Source organism: Pantherophis guttatus, chromosome 1 (assembly GCF_059756535.1).
Source record: "Pantherophis guttatus breed Tessera chromosome 1, ASM5975653v1, whole genome shotgun sequence".
In the NCBI taxonomy this organism is placed as follows: Eukaryota; Metazoa; Chordata; class Lepidosauria; order Squamata; family Colubridae; genus Pantherophis; species Pantherophis guttatus.
In genome coordinates, this window is record NC_142063.1 from 157,684,417 (window position 1) to 157,702,288 (window position 17,872).

The 17,872-nt window shown below is 41.4% G+C and overlaps 2 protein-coding genes across 3 annotated transcripts in view; both read right to left on the reverse strand.

Annotated features, from left to right (window-relative positions):
- ZNF385B (zinc finger protein 385B) overlaps positions 1-17,872 on the reverse strand; it is a 267,317-nt gene that overhangs the window by 158,572 nt on the left and 90,873 nt on the right. The window lies entirely within an intron of this gene.
- LOC148116603 (uncharacterized) lies at positions 8,963-11,714 on the reverse strand. The gene is made up of 2 exons (XM_087893093.1): positions 10,863-11,714; positions 8,963-9,919 (listed from the first exon to the last, which is right to left on the reverse strand). Exons 1-2 carry the CDS (start codon positions 11,712-11,714, stop codon positions 8,963-8,965), a joined length of 1,809 nt encoding a protein of 602 aa, XP_087749219.1.

The window sequence follows — 17,872 nt, forward strand, 5'->3', positions numbered from 1 at the left end:
TAAGGAATTAAAAGATAAGATCTTTTCTGACAGATGATGGGATTAAATAGTGATAAAGCAAATATATTCCCAACAAGTAAAGTAAGGTGGTTTATATAAAATCAGCTGCTAGAAATCAACAAATAAACTAATAATTAATTGGTTTAATTATTCTTCTAAGTCAATCCGTTAACCTTTTCCCTTCTCCATCTTATTTTTGAGGATCTAGCTTTCCCTACAGTCCTTAAAGTACAAAATAATATATATGGGTACTCTGTGCAGAAAAACTGATAGCAATGTGCATCATGCTAATCCCTCCTCATTTAGAGGAAGGCTTCATAAAAAAATCTGCTCCTTGTATTATTTGGTTTTCAGGAATTCTGAAATGATGTTTTACATTTTTAAACATGGGAAGAAAACGTGTTGGAGGCAATAAAGGAATGCAGAATCAGTTAACAGATAAGAGAGTAAAGAAAATCTCAGCTCTGGGAAAGAATTAAGTATATGGAAGAGACTCAAAATAACTCCACCTTGATTCTCTGTGCTAAAAGGGGGGGATAGAAAGAAACTCTGCCAGGCATTTGAAATTCTATTTTTATACTCAACAACAATAGAATTCCAATAGTGCTTGTGGTGTCTAATTCCTGACTTAGCCGACCTTGAAAGGCTGACAAAGAGGGAGTGAGTCCCCATTGGAGGAAAATAGAGATCTAGTCATTATTTCTATAGTGTACATATTAAAATAAACTCTTCCCTGAATTATACTATCCCTCCCCACCCCAAGAAATCAAAGGCATAAATAAAATATGGTCAAGTGCAGCATTTTTTGTGTTTCATCATTGCTTTATGCATATTATGTTTAACTTTAAGCTTTATACTGGTCAGTGTGAAAATGAAAACAATGTACTGACCAACACACATTCACAAATATAATCTCCACTATTAACAAGGCCAATTTAAATTCTTTTCCCCTATACGGGAAGAATAAAGAAGGAAAGATAAGTTGAAAAATATCCCACAAATATATGAACTAATTAAAATCAGCACGACTTAGCAGTCAGCAAAAAGCCTGCATTTTTTAAAAAAATGAAAATGGATTAAATTAGAATTTTCCACATCAAATGCAATTTTCTCAGAAGGAGAAAATGTAAGAACTGGAGTAAGCATAAAGATGATACTTAATTGCTACCAAGGCAAATTATTCGAATGCTAAAAGCCCACTTCATTCATTGACCTCTGAATTATTACATATTGGTTTAAAAGGCCTTTGGCAAGGGAGAGCTAGACCTCTTGTTTCATTTAATCCAGTCTGTTATTCTTGCCATCTTCTGTTAGTTTTCTTTTCTTTCTTTGATTGTTTAAGTTACCCGGAGTCACTGGGAGTCAGGTAGTGTACAAATTTAATAAATTATTATCATAAATGATTAGCACATATATAATAAATTCACATTTATACTGCTGATAGTCCGTTTAAGCACACTCTAAAGGGAGAATAATGCCACTGCAGCTACAGACTCATGCAAAATTATGGTTCTATCATTACTAAACAAACATGTGACAATTATCCATCTTATATTGTTCACATGAATAGTCCCCACTCAAATAGCATTTTTGCATTACCAGCAGGGGTGAAATGCTACCGGTTCAGACTGGTTCAGACGAACCGGTAACGATGGCGGCGGGTGGTTCGGAGAACCGGTAGCGATGGCAGTGCAAAGCTCCGCCCACCCGCACAGTCGTTATTTCCTGGTTTTAACCAGGAAGTAACCTGTTTTTCACTCTCTGCACATGCGCAGAAGGGTTTGCGCATGCGCAGAGGGTCCACGCAAGCGGAGCAAGCGCACGGGTGCGCCACACGCACTTCCTGTTTCTAAAATAAAATCCTGTTTTGCTATATCTTGGGTGATATTGCTAAGTTTTATTACTAACAATTAAATGTGTACTGTTTAACATTTATGTTGCCAGAGAAAGATGTGTAAGAACTGAATCTCACAACTACCCAGGCCTAAAAATGAAGATATAAACTCATGTTAATAATGAGTTTAATTATTAATAATCACACAATCCCAGGACACTGCAACAGTCATAAATATGAATCACTTGCCAAATATCTGAATTTTGATCATGTGACTATAGGGATGCTGCAACAGTTGTGTGAAAAACAGTCATAAGACACTTTTTTCAGTATCATTGTAACTTTGAACCATCATTAAATGAATTGTTGTAAGTCAAGGACTATTGTATAGGAAAATAGCTCCTACAGCCTTATAGGCTTAAAATGATTATCACTATTTTATTAAACCTATTACACAAATCCAAAAAAAATGATTTACAAACACCATAATATTAAGTCTTACTATGAACTTTACCCTTACAACTAATTTAATGGCATAATGTATTACAATATAAATATTTTTTAAAGAAAAATAAGGTTAAAAAGTAAAACTCAACAGCCCAGCCTTAATTTAAAAAAAAGAATGATGAAGATATAGGAATCTCAAGATTCTGATAGACTAATACCAACTACTTTTTAAAAGTCCGCTTAACCAGAATCACCCTGATGGTCTTATGAGTTATATTTCATGAGAGCTGCAGAGATAAAAATGTTCTCTTAACTGTAATAACACAATGATCAGACAAGCCTATTTATCATTAAGATAATATCACAGTGAAGGGAACTAATCATTAATAATCATCAATATAATATTCAGATTTTTTTGTATATAGGCAAAGTAATGGCTCAATGTTGTAAATAATCAGATAGCAGCAGTATTTGTTTAGCATTGGAAGGTTGCTGAGAAAATACTATATTGCTATTATTTGTGAAACCGAAGTTTCTAATAAATACTTGTTGGAATGCTTTAAGCAATGTCCTGTGATTAATTTTCAAAGGAGTCCCTGTAATTGAAATTCACCACTGTGCAAGTTGTTTATAGTGACTGTGTTGATGTGAATACTGTGCATCACTGGGCAAAAAAATTATGTAAATATGGTAATCTGGGAAGAACTGATTTGTGTGATCAAGAACAAAGTCAATAACCTGTGATAGCAATTGACAAGTTTCACATGAAAAGTGTTGATTAACTGATTAAGAACAATTGGCGAATCATTCAAAAGAAAACTGCTGTCAAGCTTGGCATTTCACAGGAGCGTGCCATATTACGTTTGTTCTTCAATAAGAAAGTTTGTAGAATATGAGTCCTTGCATGCTGATGGCGGATATAAAAGCTTCTAGAGTTGAAACTTGCCAACTCATAGTTGTTGTCATACTATGAGAAGAAGATGAAGAATTTCATGACAGTTAAAGAAACATGGGCTCGTCATTATGACGCAGAAAGAAAACATCAGTCCATGGACTATCATGGCAAAGCTTCACCTAAGAAAGAAGAATGCAAAATCCATGCTTTGACAAGAAAACTCATTGATAGTTTTCTGGGAGGCAGATAATGTCATTTACATGAATTTCCTTGAATCTGGTACTACTACTGTATCACTTCAGAATGCTACCTTATAACACTTTGAAACAATATTAAGCAGAGTTCAGAAGCACATGAAAAAAATCAACGCAACATGACATCCTTAATCCTCATGAGCCACCAGCAATCAATTGCACAGTTGAATCGCAATGTCTTATCCCATCTACCCCACAATCCATACATGGTGCTGGATGATTTCCGCTTTTTCTCAAAAATGAAAAAGTATTTGTGGGCATCTGTTAGCATCAGATGAAGGAATGAACTGTCAGGATCTGGTTGGAACTGAGTGTTTCAGGCTTAAAACTTTGGAGTTGAAAATATTTTTCACACCACTGACTACATGATAGCATTGTTGTTCTGAAAAACCGAATGATCTTCCGACAATGGAGTACCGGGTTTAATGAATTTAAACAATTGGGACCTACAAATCAGCAGTGCAGCTATTATATTCACTGTTTTAATCAAATAATATTTCTATTACCTTCCTTCTGATTTTTTTTATTCCACCTGACTGCAGAGCAGTTAGGAACTGTTTAATGCTTGCTGCTTAATCACCTTTGAGCTGTACTGTGATCTTCCCTGGTTATTTTTCCTAATGGTTTTATTGGAGAAGTAGTTCTGCTAACACTGCTTTTTCCTTGGATCTGCTGATACCTCCTTCAAAGAAATAGATAGTATGGAATTGTTCAGGTTTCCAATTTTACTATTAATAATACCTAATTCTTAACCATCTAAAATATTCCTATGGCTCATTTGGTTAATAATGATATCAACTAACAACAATATTACATAAACAAATCTGAAAGATCGGAAATAAATATCTGCTGTTTCCCACAGCATACTTTTCAGCTTCTTATGTGAAAATCAACCTTTCATTCGTTTCCCTTATGTATGGATTCTTTTTTTATTAGTAGTGTTAGGAGTATGAGGAGAATTAAAAGAAATGGAACAGGATGCAGGATACTAATTACATATGTAAGCTCCCATGAACCTCCAACTACTTAACCACATTGTCATCTATCAAGGGGGTCTTCCTGTAGTTGCCCTGATAGAAAGAAGTAAGTTTATATTTCATTTAAAATAGCCATACCAAAATTGTGGCATTTTCAAATTAGTATAGTTTCATATGATAAATCTATGTACTGATGATCAAACTATAGATCATAATTTAGTAAAAGTGAGAATAAAATAAAAATAGAAGGGAATATAAAAAGCCAGTTTGGTCTAGAAATTAAGGCACCAGGCCAGTTTTATTCCAGTAATAAACCTGGAATAAAAAAAAACTTTTTTAAAAAAGAGAGAATACGCTTTGCATAGAGATGGAAAAGAACACTGACAAAAGAAACATCAACCTAGAGAACAAGTTACACTGAAAATCTGTTCACATATTACAGAGTTGAAGGCCAGGGTCCCACCCAAAAGATTAAGTGGCAGAGCAAATAGGATAGCAGCAAACAGACCTATTATCAATCCCTACCATGACACAAACTTCCTCTTTCTGCTTTAAAAAAGATAGCATTTTACAGTAAGAGAGATCTGCCTGTTCATATGAATGCTAATCCTACTATTTTTACTTTTACCATATACTGCACCATACTTTTCAGCTACAAAAGACTATTTAACCCCTGGAAAGATGTGCATCTAAAGAAAATGTGGGCAACATTCTTGTTGCTATGCAGCTCTTCCTTTTGGTCACCCAAAGAAATAGGGGATATGGCCAACAACTGGATTGAGTGGCAGCATACATTTAGTCTAGAAGTACTTAGGTGTCTTAAATCTTGCAGGTTGAAGTTAAACACTGACCAAAATGGCTGAATTCCAAACCACATTTGTATAATGATATGTGGATTTTGGAGAGACTGGGAGCTGAAGACTGGGTACCAGATTCTAAAAGATGTTTCAGCCCACAATAGGGGAGATGGTGTGGGAAACCTATCAGATGGGGATCTCCCTAGATTTCTGGAGAGTAAAAGGAAAAGAGGGAAGAAATGCTTTCAATCTTGCAAGATTCTGTGAATGTAACCTTACAACAAAGATAGAGCTAGGATTCCTGGGTGTGCTTCTTGTCTGGACTACCTCAGAGGGCTGACATCAGCCTCTATGAAAGAAACATGAATTAAAAACATTCCTCTATTATACAAAAATTGCCTCTAAATATTGCACAGAGAATTCCCCATATTCTCCAGCAACACAACTATGTTAAAATTTAACTTTCTGAGTTATTCATTTACTGCATACATGAGCTGGGAGATTTTTTTCTGAGGGGAGGCACAGCACATACTTCAGTTGCCAAGGAGAAAAACACTCTTAAATTTGAAGATATGGAAAATACTTGAATAACAGGGATTTGAAAAGTATGTGCTCAAGGGACAAGTAGGATCGATATCCGAGAGAGCCCATGATGCTTCTAATCTTAATGACAGTTTCTAAATAAAATGATTTTAAAAACTGACTGTAGCTCCTAATATTCTACACATTGAATTTAGAGAAAACTTTTTAAAAACTACCTAATGCTTCAATTTGGATCAGAAAATTGAAGAAAATATACAGACTATTTCCATATATGTCATTATAAAACTGGGTGTGTGAAAAACTGCAGCTATGCAATGCCCTTGAGATGGAACATTAGCTCTTCTCCTACCACAGATTATAGAAAGCCGCAATTCTTTTCTTACTGCTCATTGTCATGGGGAAATATACTCCATGTATATGCTTTTTGGTACACTGGGGACATAAATATACTCACAGTTAATAATTATACCGATGAGCAGTATTTCAACATCCATGTGAAACTTTTAAGAGAACAAAAGACAAACTATCCAAGTCATACATCATGGATATATTTTATATGAGAAAATGAATGAACCACATGCTATCTATCATCTAATATAATTGATTTTACTACGCAATTTTTGATTTGTATGGGACCAGATGAAATTGCAATTGCAGAGGGAGAGAACATTCCTCTATAATAAGTGCTCACTTTCAATTTCTGGATTTGGAAGATTGCCTAGTACAGGTAGAACAGTGCAGCCACCAATTACAGAACTGCTTTCAGTACGAAGCTTAAGGACACACACCTAAAATTGCTTATAACTGATAAATTTAATTGTCTTTCAGCCTGTGGTTTATTTTACGGCAAATTTTCAGAAACCAGAAATTTGGTTTAATTTAGATTAATCCAAAACAGACAGAAAAAGAGATATTCCATGAAAACAAATGCTAAGCAAAAGATCAGCTAAAGCAGTTTAATAGATGATAGCAAATAGTTCTATATACTACCATTTGCAAAGGAACTTTGAATTGGTAATTGCAATGAAAAAGTATTTTAATTTTCTAACTTAACTTTCTATTGCTTAAATCAAAGAAAGGGAATTTGCATACTTTTAGTTGTTCTTAAATTACAACTCGCATTATTCCTTACTACGGATAGCCTCACTTAACTACCACAACTGGAACTGACAACTCTGGTTAAGTGATGTGGTTGTTAAGCAAACATCATGTGACTGTGCTGGACTTACATCAGTTCTGCTATGGTCATTAAGCAAATCACCCATGGTTGTTATGTGAGATTTTATATTGCCACTTCTCCATTGATGAAAGTCAGCTGTGAACTAGCAAATGATTATTACATGACTGTGGGAATCCTGCAATGATCAAATATGCATTCCGGTTGCAAAGCACTCAAATGGCATTCATGTGACTGCAGGATTATAGTGCCTCACAAAGGACGAAGAAGACGTCCAAGTCGCCGCCCTGCAGATCTCATTCAAGGACGCCTGCGTGGCCCAGGCCGCAGAAGTAGCCGCACTGTGCGTGGAATGCACCATCAGACGTGATGGACATGGCAAGGAACACAGTTCGTACGCCTTGGCAATCGTCTGCCGCAGCCATCTGCCAATAGTGGATGAAGAGACCTTGGAACCTAAAGACACTGGAATAAAAAAAAACAAAGGACTCTGTCCTGCAGATGTCAGCAGTCCTCTTGAGATAAATACGAAGGGCTCTCTGGACGTCCAACATATGCCAGCGCCGTTCTAAAGGGTGAGCAGGATGCGGGCAAAAATTTGGAAGGACCAGGTCCTGCGTGCGATGGAAAGTCGTATTGACCTTTGAGATGAAGGTGGGGTCCATACGAAGGACCACACAGTCAGAATGAAAAATGCAAAGGTCACTACGTACAGAAAGGTTCTGAAAGTTCTGAAATTCTCCTGGCGGAGGTAATTGCCACCAAAAAGGCGACTTTGCATGAAAGCAGACGGTGGCTAGTAGTCCTTAAGGGCTCATACAGGGCTCCCGTAAGGGAGTTCAAAACAATAGTCAGATCCCAAGTGTGGTATCTGTGTACCACGGGGGGACATAAGTTAGAGGCCCCCGCAGGAACCTATGTATGAGAGGATGCTAAGACAAGGAGGGAAGGGACCGACAAGTGAGGACCATAGAGATAGCCGCCACCTGCCTCCGTAGGGTATTGGGCGAAAGTCTCTTCTCGAGCCCGTCCTGGAGAAATATCAAGACATGAACAATTGAGGCCTGAAGGGAGAAATCCCCATACGGTCACACCAAGCACAAAAAGCCCTCCAAGTGGCCGAATAAATGCGGTCTGTGGACGGCCTCCAGGACGCTTGGATGGTCCGGATAACCCTGGAGGGAATGTTGTCCTTACTCAAAGCGCACCGCTTAAGCGCCAGGCTGTCAGTTGCAGCCACTGAAGGTCCAGGTGGAGCAACGCCCCCTGGCTGAGCAAGTCCACAGGATGAGGGACCCTCCAGGGAGGGGTCACCGACAATGACTTGAGGTCGGTGAACCAAGACCACTGGGGCCAGTGTGGCGCTAGAAGAATGACCTCTGCCCGTTCCTCCAGAATCTTCCGCACCATTCATGGAATGAGTGGCAATGGGGGAAAGGTGTAAAGAAGCCCTTTCGGCCACTGACAGCGAAGGGAGTCCACTCCCTCCGACCGAGGAGATAGAAAGTGATATAGAAATGGGGGAGCTGAGCATTCTCCGGGGTAGCGAAGAGGTCCACCTCAGAAGGACCAAAGCGGATCGACAGGTCCTGGAAGATCGTCGGATGAAGATGCCATTCTGCATGATCGATAGTCTGGCGGCTGAGCCAGTCCGCCTGTATGTTGGCCATCCCAGCGATGTGTTCGCCGTCAAAGAGCACAGGTGTCACTTCGCCCATAGACACAGTCTGGAAGCCTCCGACATTAAGCCCATGGACCTGGTGCCCCCCTAGTGGTTTATGTGGGCCTTTGTGACCATATAGTCGGTGAGTACCAACATATGTTGGTTCACCACCAGTCGGCTGAAGTGTCTGAGGGCTAGATAGACCGCACGCAGTTCTAGCCAATTGATGTTCCTGTGTTGATTGTGGGCTGACCACAACCCCTGGGCGACCTGCATCTGAAGATGGCCCCCCCACCGGAAAGACTGGCATCAATACGAGATGGTGAGGCTCGAGGAAGAGCCGCCCTTTGGAAATGGCTGGAGACCTCCACCAGGTTAGGGACCATCTGACGCTGGGGGGAACCCGGCTTGGGAATTGCCTCTGCCCGCTTTCTTAAAGGGTAAGAGAAACAATTGAAGGTCCCTTGCATGAAGGCGGGCCCATGGGGTAATATGGATGGCTGAAACCATCTTACCCACTAAGGTAGACAGCAAGGCCAGGGGAACCTTAAACTCCTTCTGAAGCTCGATCACAAGTTCCTTAATGCTAACTTGTCGCTCCTGTGAAAGATAGACTCTACCTTCTAGGGAATCTATTATTGCTCCCAAGTGCAGAATACATGTCGATGGGACCATTTGACTTTTTGCTATATTAATAGAAAAACCGTGCTGTTGAAGACAATGAATAGTTACTTGGAGATCCTCTAAGAAATGTTGTTCAGAAGAGGACTGAATTAAAATGTAATCCAAGTAACATTGGACACGGACAGGGATGGTCTGAAGGTGAGCCACCAAGGCGACTAGTATCTTAGTAAAGGAACGGGGAGCAGAAGACAATCCAAATGGCAAAGCACGGTACTGATAATGAGTACAGGCATAATAAAACTGCAGATATTTGCAATGTGGGGAAAGGATGGGGATATGTAAATAAGCCTCAGTGAGGTCAATGGAAGTGAGGAAGTCGCCCCTCTGGATGCCAGCCAAGATAGATTGAAGAGACTGCATCTTAAACCGTTTATAAACCGCATAACGGTTTCGTCTTTTAAGGTTCAGAATAGGTCTCCACCCACCCGAGGATTTGAGGACCAGAAAGAGCAGGGAATAAAACCCCTGACCCACTTGATCCTCAGGCACCTGCTCAATGGTCTGAATGTCCAGTAGGTGTTTCACGGCCAAATCCATGAAGACCTTCTTGTGCTCGTCTTTAGAGACGGGGCAGCGAATAAAAAAACTTGGAGGGATAGGGAAAAATTCAAAGGATAGACCAGATCTTACCGTATCCCTGACCCAAGAATCTGACATAAGAATATCCCATCGGTCAGCAAAAAGAGCTGACCTGCCGCCAATGGGACTGTCAGAAATGCAGCTATCGTTGGTGGAGGAAAGGATGGCTTCCTCCCCCTCAAAAGGGCTGCTTGCCAGGGGGGTTTCTACCTCTATATGGCCTGTCCTGGGTCCCCCACTGTCTAGGTACGAAGGACCCCTGAGAATGGGCAGTTCCAGCGCCCCAATTGGATCCCCTCACAGAGGCCTGCGAAAAAAGGGAGAAAATCTAGTGTCAGACTTGCGAAGAAGGCAATATTTTGCGTTTGTCTTTTGACTCTATCAGGAACGGGTCCAAAGAAGAGCCAAATAAATTACCCCCCGTAAAGGGGGAAGACGCCAGGTGCAATTTATGACAGGTGTCCGCCTGCCAATGTCAAAGCCACACAAGCCGACATGCCACCACCGTCGAAGACATAGACTTCGAAGTGAAGCGAGCAGAATTGAGGGTGGCGTCTGCCAAAAACTGGACTGCTGCGATGATTTTAATGAGATCTTGCTGCAGTCTGGAGTCCTCCAGGGGCAATTTACTTTGGAGTTGACTCAACCAGAGCAATGTTGCCCTGTTAAAAAAGGAGGCCATGGTGGCAGATTTAATGGCCCAAGCCGCCCCTAAGTAAGCCCGTTGTAGGGTCTGCTCGGAGCGGCGTTCCTCAGGGTGAAGACCCTCATCAGGTTCGCCTGGAATGGCAGTGTGCGGCAATAATGCAACAATAGGAGCATCAATCGCAGGTATTTGGAGCAGGAATGCCATGTCGGGAGCCACATTAAAGAAACGTTTGTCCAGGGAAGCTGGAGCCGGAGCAGATCCAGGCGAAGTCCACTAGCGTCGAATAACATCCAAGAAGAGTGGAGGAGCTGGAATAGAATCAACAGGTTTAGTTGGCTCAGAGAAAAGTGGGTTAAACAACTTTTGAGAGGTAGAAGGGGCTTCTCCAGTAGTTGGCGGGTCTAGTTGCGCCACTTGAGATGCCTTAAAGAGTAAGGATTTAAAAACTGCCAGAGGGAAAAGACTGGTAAAGACCGGTTTTTCCGGCTCAAGACCCTCGTCCTCAGACAGATCCGGTTCCGGGTGATCGAATTCGTCAAGGTTAGCCGAGCGAGAAGCATGCGAGAGAGGTGCCAACACCGACTCTGGACAGGAAAGCTGATCATCCTGGATGTCTCGCTCAAGAGAAGCAGAAGCGTCAGCTCTCACATAAGGATCTTCACCCGGTCGAAGGTATCCTGCTTCCAATGACATCTGTAGAGTCCTGGAAAAAATCTGTTGAAGATGATCAGGGATCAAACTTTCTCTATGAGCTTGCGGGTTCCCAGCAAGTCCAGGTGTGGGACAAGTAGCAGATTCCATAGACCTCACATGACGAGACAGAGCAGGAAGAGAAACAGGGGCCGAGGGTATCACAGGTCCCCACAATGCATTAGTTGAAACAGAAACAGGACAGTCCCGCAGTGAAACCTGGTCAGGTGCTGCTGCCACCTGGGAAGGGATTTGGGGAGTATCCTGCAATGCAGGGTCATTATTCCTACTGGCCTTGTTACATATTTTCTGCAAGGCCTGGTCCCTGTGCCTCTCATCCCTAGTTGCAGTTGAGGTGTGGCTGCGAGGAGTTTGATGAGAATGGGAGTTCTTGGCCCTGGAGGACACGCCCACACCAAAAATTGCCCGAGAAGGCCCTGTGGCTGTGCTCGAAAGCTCTCCATCAGAGCAGTCAGTAGACCCAGCCTTGCGGCCAAGTTTGGATTTAGAAATTGCCTTAGACATCTTTTTGTAAATCTTACACCCTTTAGAGAGGAGGCTGGTTAATGCAATTGTAAACTGGCTTCTCAAAATGGCTGCCCGAAGATAGCAAATACAAAATGGCTGCCTCAGATTCAGAGGCACTCTGAGCAGTTATTGCTGTATAACCTGGAGGGAAAACCCCCCAAACTAGAAAAGCAGCCAAATGTCCACTGCCAAGCATTATGCGGTGTCAGAAATGTGCACAATGCGCAATGGAGGCGAGGGGAGGACCAGGGAACACAAAGCTCCTTAAGGTCCCAAAATGGTGCCCAATGGCCAGGCCAGCGAGCCAGAGCACAAAATGGCGGCCAATGTTTCTGCAATGGAGCGTGAAACTCCTGACAATAATAAAACGGCTGCCAAGTACAGTCGATGGACTGCGAAGCTCCGCACAGTCAAATTCGGCCCCAAACAACTGCAAACAGCAAGATAATGGAGCGCAAAGCTCCTGGCACTGAAATGGGGCTTCAAAGGCTCCTCACGGCAAGAAACGGTGGCAAGAGGCTTTGATCTCGAAGCTCCTGATCTCAAAGTGGCGGTCTTGTGGCTAGGCGATGGAGCGCGAGGCTCTGATAGCCGAATCCTCCTCACAGCCAGCAAAAGGAGCGCGAAGCTCCTCTCAATCCAAACACCGCCGAGCACAAGTAAAACGGAGCACGAAGCTCCTGAGGCAGCCGATAAAAAGTTCTTTAGAAGCACTGCCTTGAGTCGGGATAGCCGTGGGGGACTGGGCACTGGCCAGCTGATTGCCACTACCGACGGCGCAGCCCCCAACGGAGCGCGAAGCTCCTCACCAGGTCCCTGCTTAAACAGAAGCCAGTCCAATCTCCCAGGAGGAATGCCTCACAGACAAGGGGAGATGGAATCCACCCAGGCAGGCAAGCCTGCAGGGGACAGGGAACAAGCCACACAAGGGCAAGTTCGCTGTAACTTACAGTTCGAGGAAAGAAGCAGTCCAAATTCCAAATTGGTCAAATATAGTAAGGAAAACAGCAACCAAGAAGTAGGAGACTCAACCCGAGACCACTGTCCAGGCTGAAGGACTGAGAAAAAGCTGGGGATCCCTAGCAACAAGGGAGGAGCTTAATTTTGTAACAGTCTCAGTCCTTCAAGCTGAACAGGCGAGAACTATTCCTGGCTGCTGTCTCCACCCACAATGGAGAAAAAGAGAATGGTAATAGAAAGCGAGAGGGTTATGGAGCAACTAGTAAGATGGTGATGAACCAGGTGAAGGTGATAGAGCCAATAAGGGTGATTGGACAAGTGACAGAAAGGTGTGTAAGATGGCAAAAAAGCAAGAAACAGAGAAAAAAAATGCTAGAGAAAGTATGAAAAATGAATGAGAGAAAAAGGCTGAATAAGCACATGGGTTTAATTGAGACTATTTATCATCTTTTCCAGATTCTGACGGACAACTAAATCCTCCAGTCTAAATTCACCTTTGCCTCCAGCCCCAGCTTCAATTATAAAGAAAGACTGAGGGATAGTTTTCCTACTAGCTGGAAATCTACAACTTTCTATCCTTTAATACATTTTCGGGACTGCACCAGTGGTGGGACTTGAATAACTTAACCGGTTCTCTGGCTGGGTAGCCATGGCTGGTTGATCATGTGACTGGGTGGGTGATGTCACTCATCACACCAACTCCTGCCTCCCGGCCCCTTGCCTCAAAGGCAGAGTTAGGATACATCTGGTTGGGGCTAATCCCACCACTGGCTGGCCCTGCCCCCGCCCGTTTTTTGGCCTGTTTTTTGGCTGTTTTTCAGGCTGTTTTCAGGTTGTTTTTGGCCCAAAAACAGGCCAAAAACCAAGCGGAGCCGGGGCCAGCCAGTGGTGGAATTTGCTGGTTCATCGAACTGTGCAGAATCTTAACTATCGATTTGCCCAAACTGGTGCAAACCGGCAAGAGCCCTCCTCTGGACTGCACCACTCACTGTTTCATTACCAAGGCAGAATAGTAATCAGCTTTTAGGACAGAGCAAATTCTGCCAACCCATTTTTGTGCTACCTTGTGGACTACACTAAGGACAGCCAATTAAGCTGGGTGAATGGATGGGACACCTGGAGGATCACAGATTCTCTAACTTGAATGTTCTTAATCTTATTTAAATGAGTGTGTATATTTGGAGTTTCTGGGTAGGAAATGACAGCAGTAGAAAAGCTGATCCATAATTTCAAAAATTAAGATTTCCCATTTTTTGACATGTTAATCAATCTTAAATATAAATTAGGTTACGTAATTTGTATTGGCAAACTTTGTTATGCTATACTTGTCAATGTTTTTGGATGTCAGACATAAATAATGGTTATAGCATAATGACTATTCCATTTTATGAGCATATGGTAAAGGTTTAAGTTGGTCCAAGTTCTTGGGTGGGTTGCTAGGATAGGCAGTGTGGAGAGAACAAACAGCTTCCAACTATTACAGGAGTACAGCTGGGGGAAAAAATGTGATGCATTTACCTAAGCCACAGATGCTGTTAACAAAGGAAGAATCATATATGCTTACATAACTAAGTTATTTATCCTTGACTTTCCTTTGTATAGCTATGCTACTCAAAAATCATTGACACTGTCTTGAGAGATGCGAATAACAGGTCACCTTTATACACATCCCATAAGCCTCTCTACGTCCTTGTATAAATATGTGTCAACCAAACAAAAACATTTAAGAATAAGGGAAAAAACTGAGCCCTTGGAAAGAAAACTAAAAAGGTAGATTCTGATCTAACTTCAGAAGTGCAGCTAACCTCACTAGTAGCAAAGATAGTACAGTAATTATGGTAGTGCTATGCAACATAATTCTGTTTAATACTAGGTCATACAATATAGAGTCCCAAGAAATTCTGAATGTCTTCCTTGTCATCACAATTACCTGGACGGCTAAGTTTCATAAAACAATATTCACTGTTGCTATTAACTTCTTCTTAATATGGAACTGCAGTAGGGCATCATGGATGTGATATCATTCCTACACCTTTTCAGAATTTAAATATACTAGAGCAGGGCTGTCAAACTCCCAGCCCGCAGGCTGGCTACGTCACGTGCTGGCCACACTGACGCCCGATTTAGCGAAGGGGAAAAAAAGTCCCGATACGTCACGTGATGCTGCCGTGACGACGTGAGTTTGACACCCCTGTACTAGAGTGCTTTTTTTTTCTGTATGCAAGATCTTTCTCCGCTAGAGATGCATCAGACTGAATCATTAGCCAATGAACAAGTGTGGAAAAAAACTTGATCTATTCTTGTGCTATTAGATTAACTGCAGTTGAAATCTATAAAGTTAACTTCAGGCAAGTCAATGATTTTTACAGGGGTGCTGACCTTCAATCAATTTATGGTGTCTTAGAACTGTTTCCTGTACATATATATATCATTGGCTAAAGAAATTTATTATGCTCTCAGAGGGGATGATGAAATCCTGTTTTAATGAGAGGTGACTACAATATTTTCACTTAGGCTGTAGTCCTGCGCACACTTATTTGGGAGTGATCTCTATTCTGAGATTTATTTTGCAGTAAATATTTATAGGCCTGCAGTTTTGAGGATGATGCCTCAATCAAAAATTGAAATCCGACTACCTATTCACAAATTCTGAGCATCTAAAATATGAAATACAATAAATCTGTATACTACTAAAAGTCTTTTGTCTGTGTATAATCAACTGAGGAAAACTGTGTATCGTAGGCAACCATTTTTGAACCAAGGTACCCCAATAGGCTAACTCAGTGAATGCATCTAAAATCCAGGAGCGATGACTCCTGTGGGATTGAAATTTTGGAAAATTATGGGCCCATCAATGCTGCTGTACTGCTGTAGAACATTTTCAATGTTCCCTGCCAGTTTCCCACAAGTCAGTTGGGAATCTGGCAGTAAGTTGCAAGTCCAAGGCCAGCAGACAGGTAAGTGCCTGCTGCTGGGTGAGGGAGGAAGCAAGGTGTGTGAGAGAGAGATGGAGCAAGGGTGGAGGAGGGTGTGCAGGGGTGTGTAAGAGGCACAGAACATGTGAAGGAGAGTATATGAGGGTGCGGGTTGGTGAGGGTGTCTGAGGAGTGTGGCAAGGGTCAGGGAGGATTTGTGAGGGTGCAACGGAGGTTGGGGAGAATATGAAGGGATGTGAGGAGGTGCACAAGGGTCATGGACTACATGAATAGTAGTAAAGAAATATCTCTGAAACAATGATCCAATGGGTCACAGATTGTCATAAAAACATCAGCAGTATAGGATATACTGTTTCTCTATAAAATATTGATTTTGAGCTATTTACATTATAAATATGAAAAGTAGCATTTTAACATTTGCTTGTGACAAGCTATGTACATGAGATGGACTCATACAGTTTCTCCAATATCCTATGGCAGGGATGGGCAAATGTGGCTCTTTTACAACTTGTGGACTTCAACTCCCAGAATTCCTGAAACAGCTTGGCTCTCTCAGGAATTCTGGGAGTTGAAGTCCACAGGTTGTAAAAAAGCCACATTTGCCCATCTCTGTCCTATGGCATATAATTCTGGAGTTAGTATTCTATAACCCTGGTGTAACTGAAATGTGTTCACTATTATTACAATTAAAAAAGGCCAATCAGTATAAGGGCTGCCCACATGCAGGGACCATCCTCAAGATCAGAAATTACTTCTGACCTAAGTTTCTTAATTGCAAAAAAGCCAAGAATTTAGGCCAGCCTTTTAAAAAAGCATTGGCTACTTCTGCTGACTGCCAGCAGTCAGCAGTTTGAGTCTCACAGGCTCAAGGTTGACTCAGCTTTCCATCCTTCCGAGGTTGGTAAAATGAGGACCCTGATTGTTGTGGGCAATAGGCTGAGTCTGTAAACTGCTTAGAGAGGACTGTAAAGCACTGTGAAGCGGTATATAAGTCTAAGTGCTATTGCTATTATATCATAGTTTTTATGGATTTATGGATATATAAGCTGCCTTTAATGTGATAATAATTGCTGTTTTGTTAATATTGCTGATGTTTTTAGCTGGTTGTTAGTCCCCAAAATCTCATGGCAAATGGGAGACATAAAACAAAACAAAACAAAACAAAACAGCTCATTCACATTTTAAACCATAGACTTGTGAGCAGGAAGACTTCTGAACATATAATCCTATAACATTCGCTGTTAAATCCTGTGAGTTTCTCATCTACTTGGTTGGTTTTTCCTTCAAGTTTAATCTCTCCCAAATACTGCAATCCTCTCCCATAAAATCCACTACAACTTCTGGCAGGATTCAAAATAGAAGCTACTAGTTCAAGGGTAACATATTTTAAAGCCTAATAATTGCAGCTAGGTATTTCTGGAAATCTGTGTATAAGCATGTAAGAATGAAATGAATGCATGCATGCATGAGAAACTGAATGACTCATCTAGAGAAACTAGTCTGACAGGGTATATGTCCATATTTTGTCCTTCCTCAATTTTTGCTATAGCTTCTGATGTATTGCCTGAAATCAACTTAGCTTTCAAGCCAAATTATGCTGCCAATTTCCACTGTGATAGTTGAAGTTATAACATTATAATTTCTCTAACTAAAGGCAGTGAAAACTAAATATTGGAAATCTACAGTAAACCCAGGTTCTGTCCAACGCAATGCCTAAGGGCACCAATGTGATTGGTGACATCTGCCTTGACACCAGGCTTTCTAATCCTCAGGACTTCTTCAAAGATGTTTTTACTTAAAATTTAATAAATGGGAATAAATTAGAAGTTAGTATGCTTTACAAAAAGCACTACTATAAAAAAATAGGATATAATTTAATTCCTGGAAGCATTTTTAGAAAATAAGATGGTGAGTGGCTAAAGTCCAGGTTTGGCATCTGTTGAAGTGGCAGAGACACTTTGGAAAGCTACAATGCTTGTTGAGCAACAACCTGTGTAGTGCAGCTGTGGTTTTTTTACAATGAATTTATACGTTTACTTGATAGATTTAGGTAACACAGGTGAGGTGTGAGGTAATTAAATAAACAGTTTACTGAAGGACAAGTAACAGACTAACAGAAATAATTACTGCCACACCATATCAGAAGTTACTTGTAGAAATAAAGGGAAACAAGAGAACATTGTTGCTTATCTCCTGCTTCTGGCATGCATATTACACATGTACAACAATCACTTCACCAGTTGTATCCTAGTAATTGAG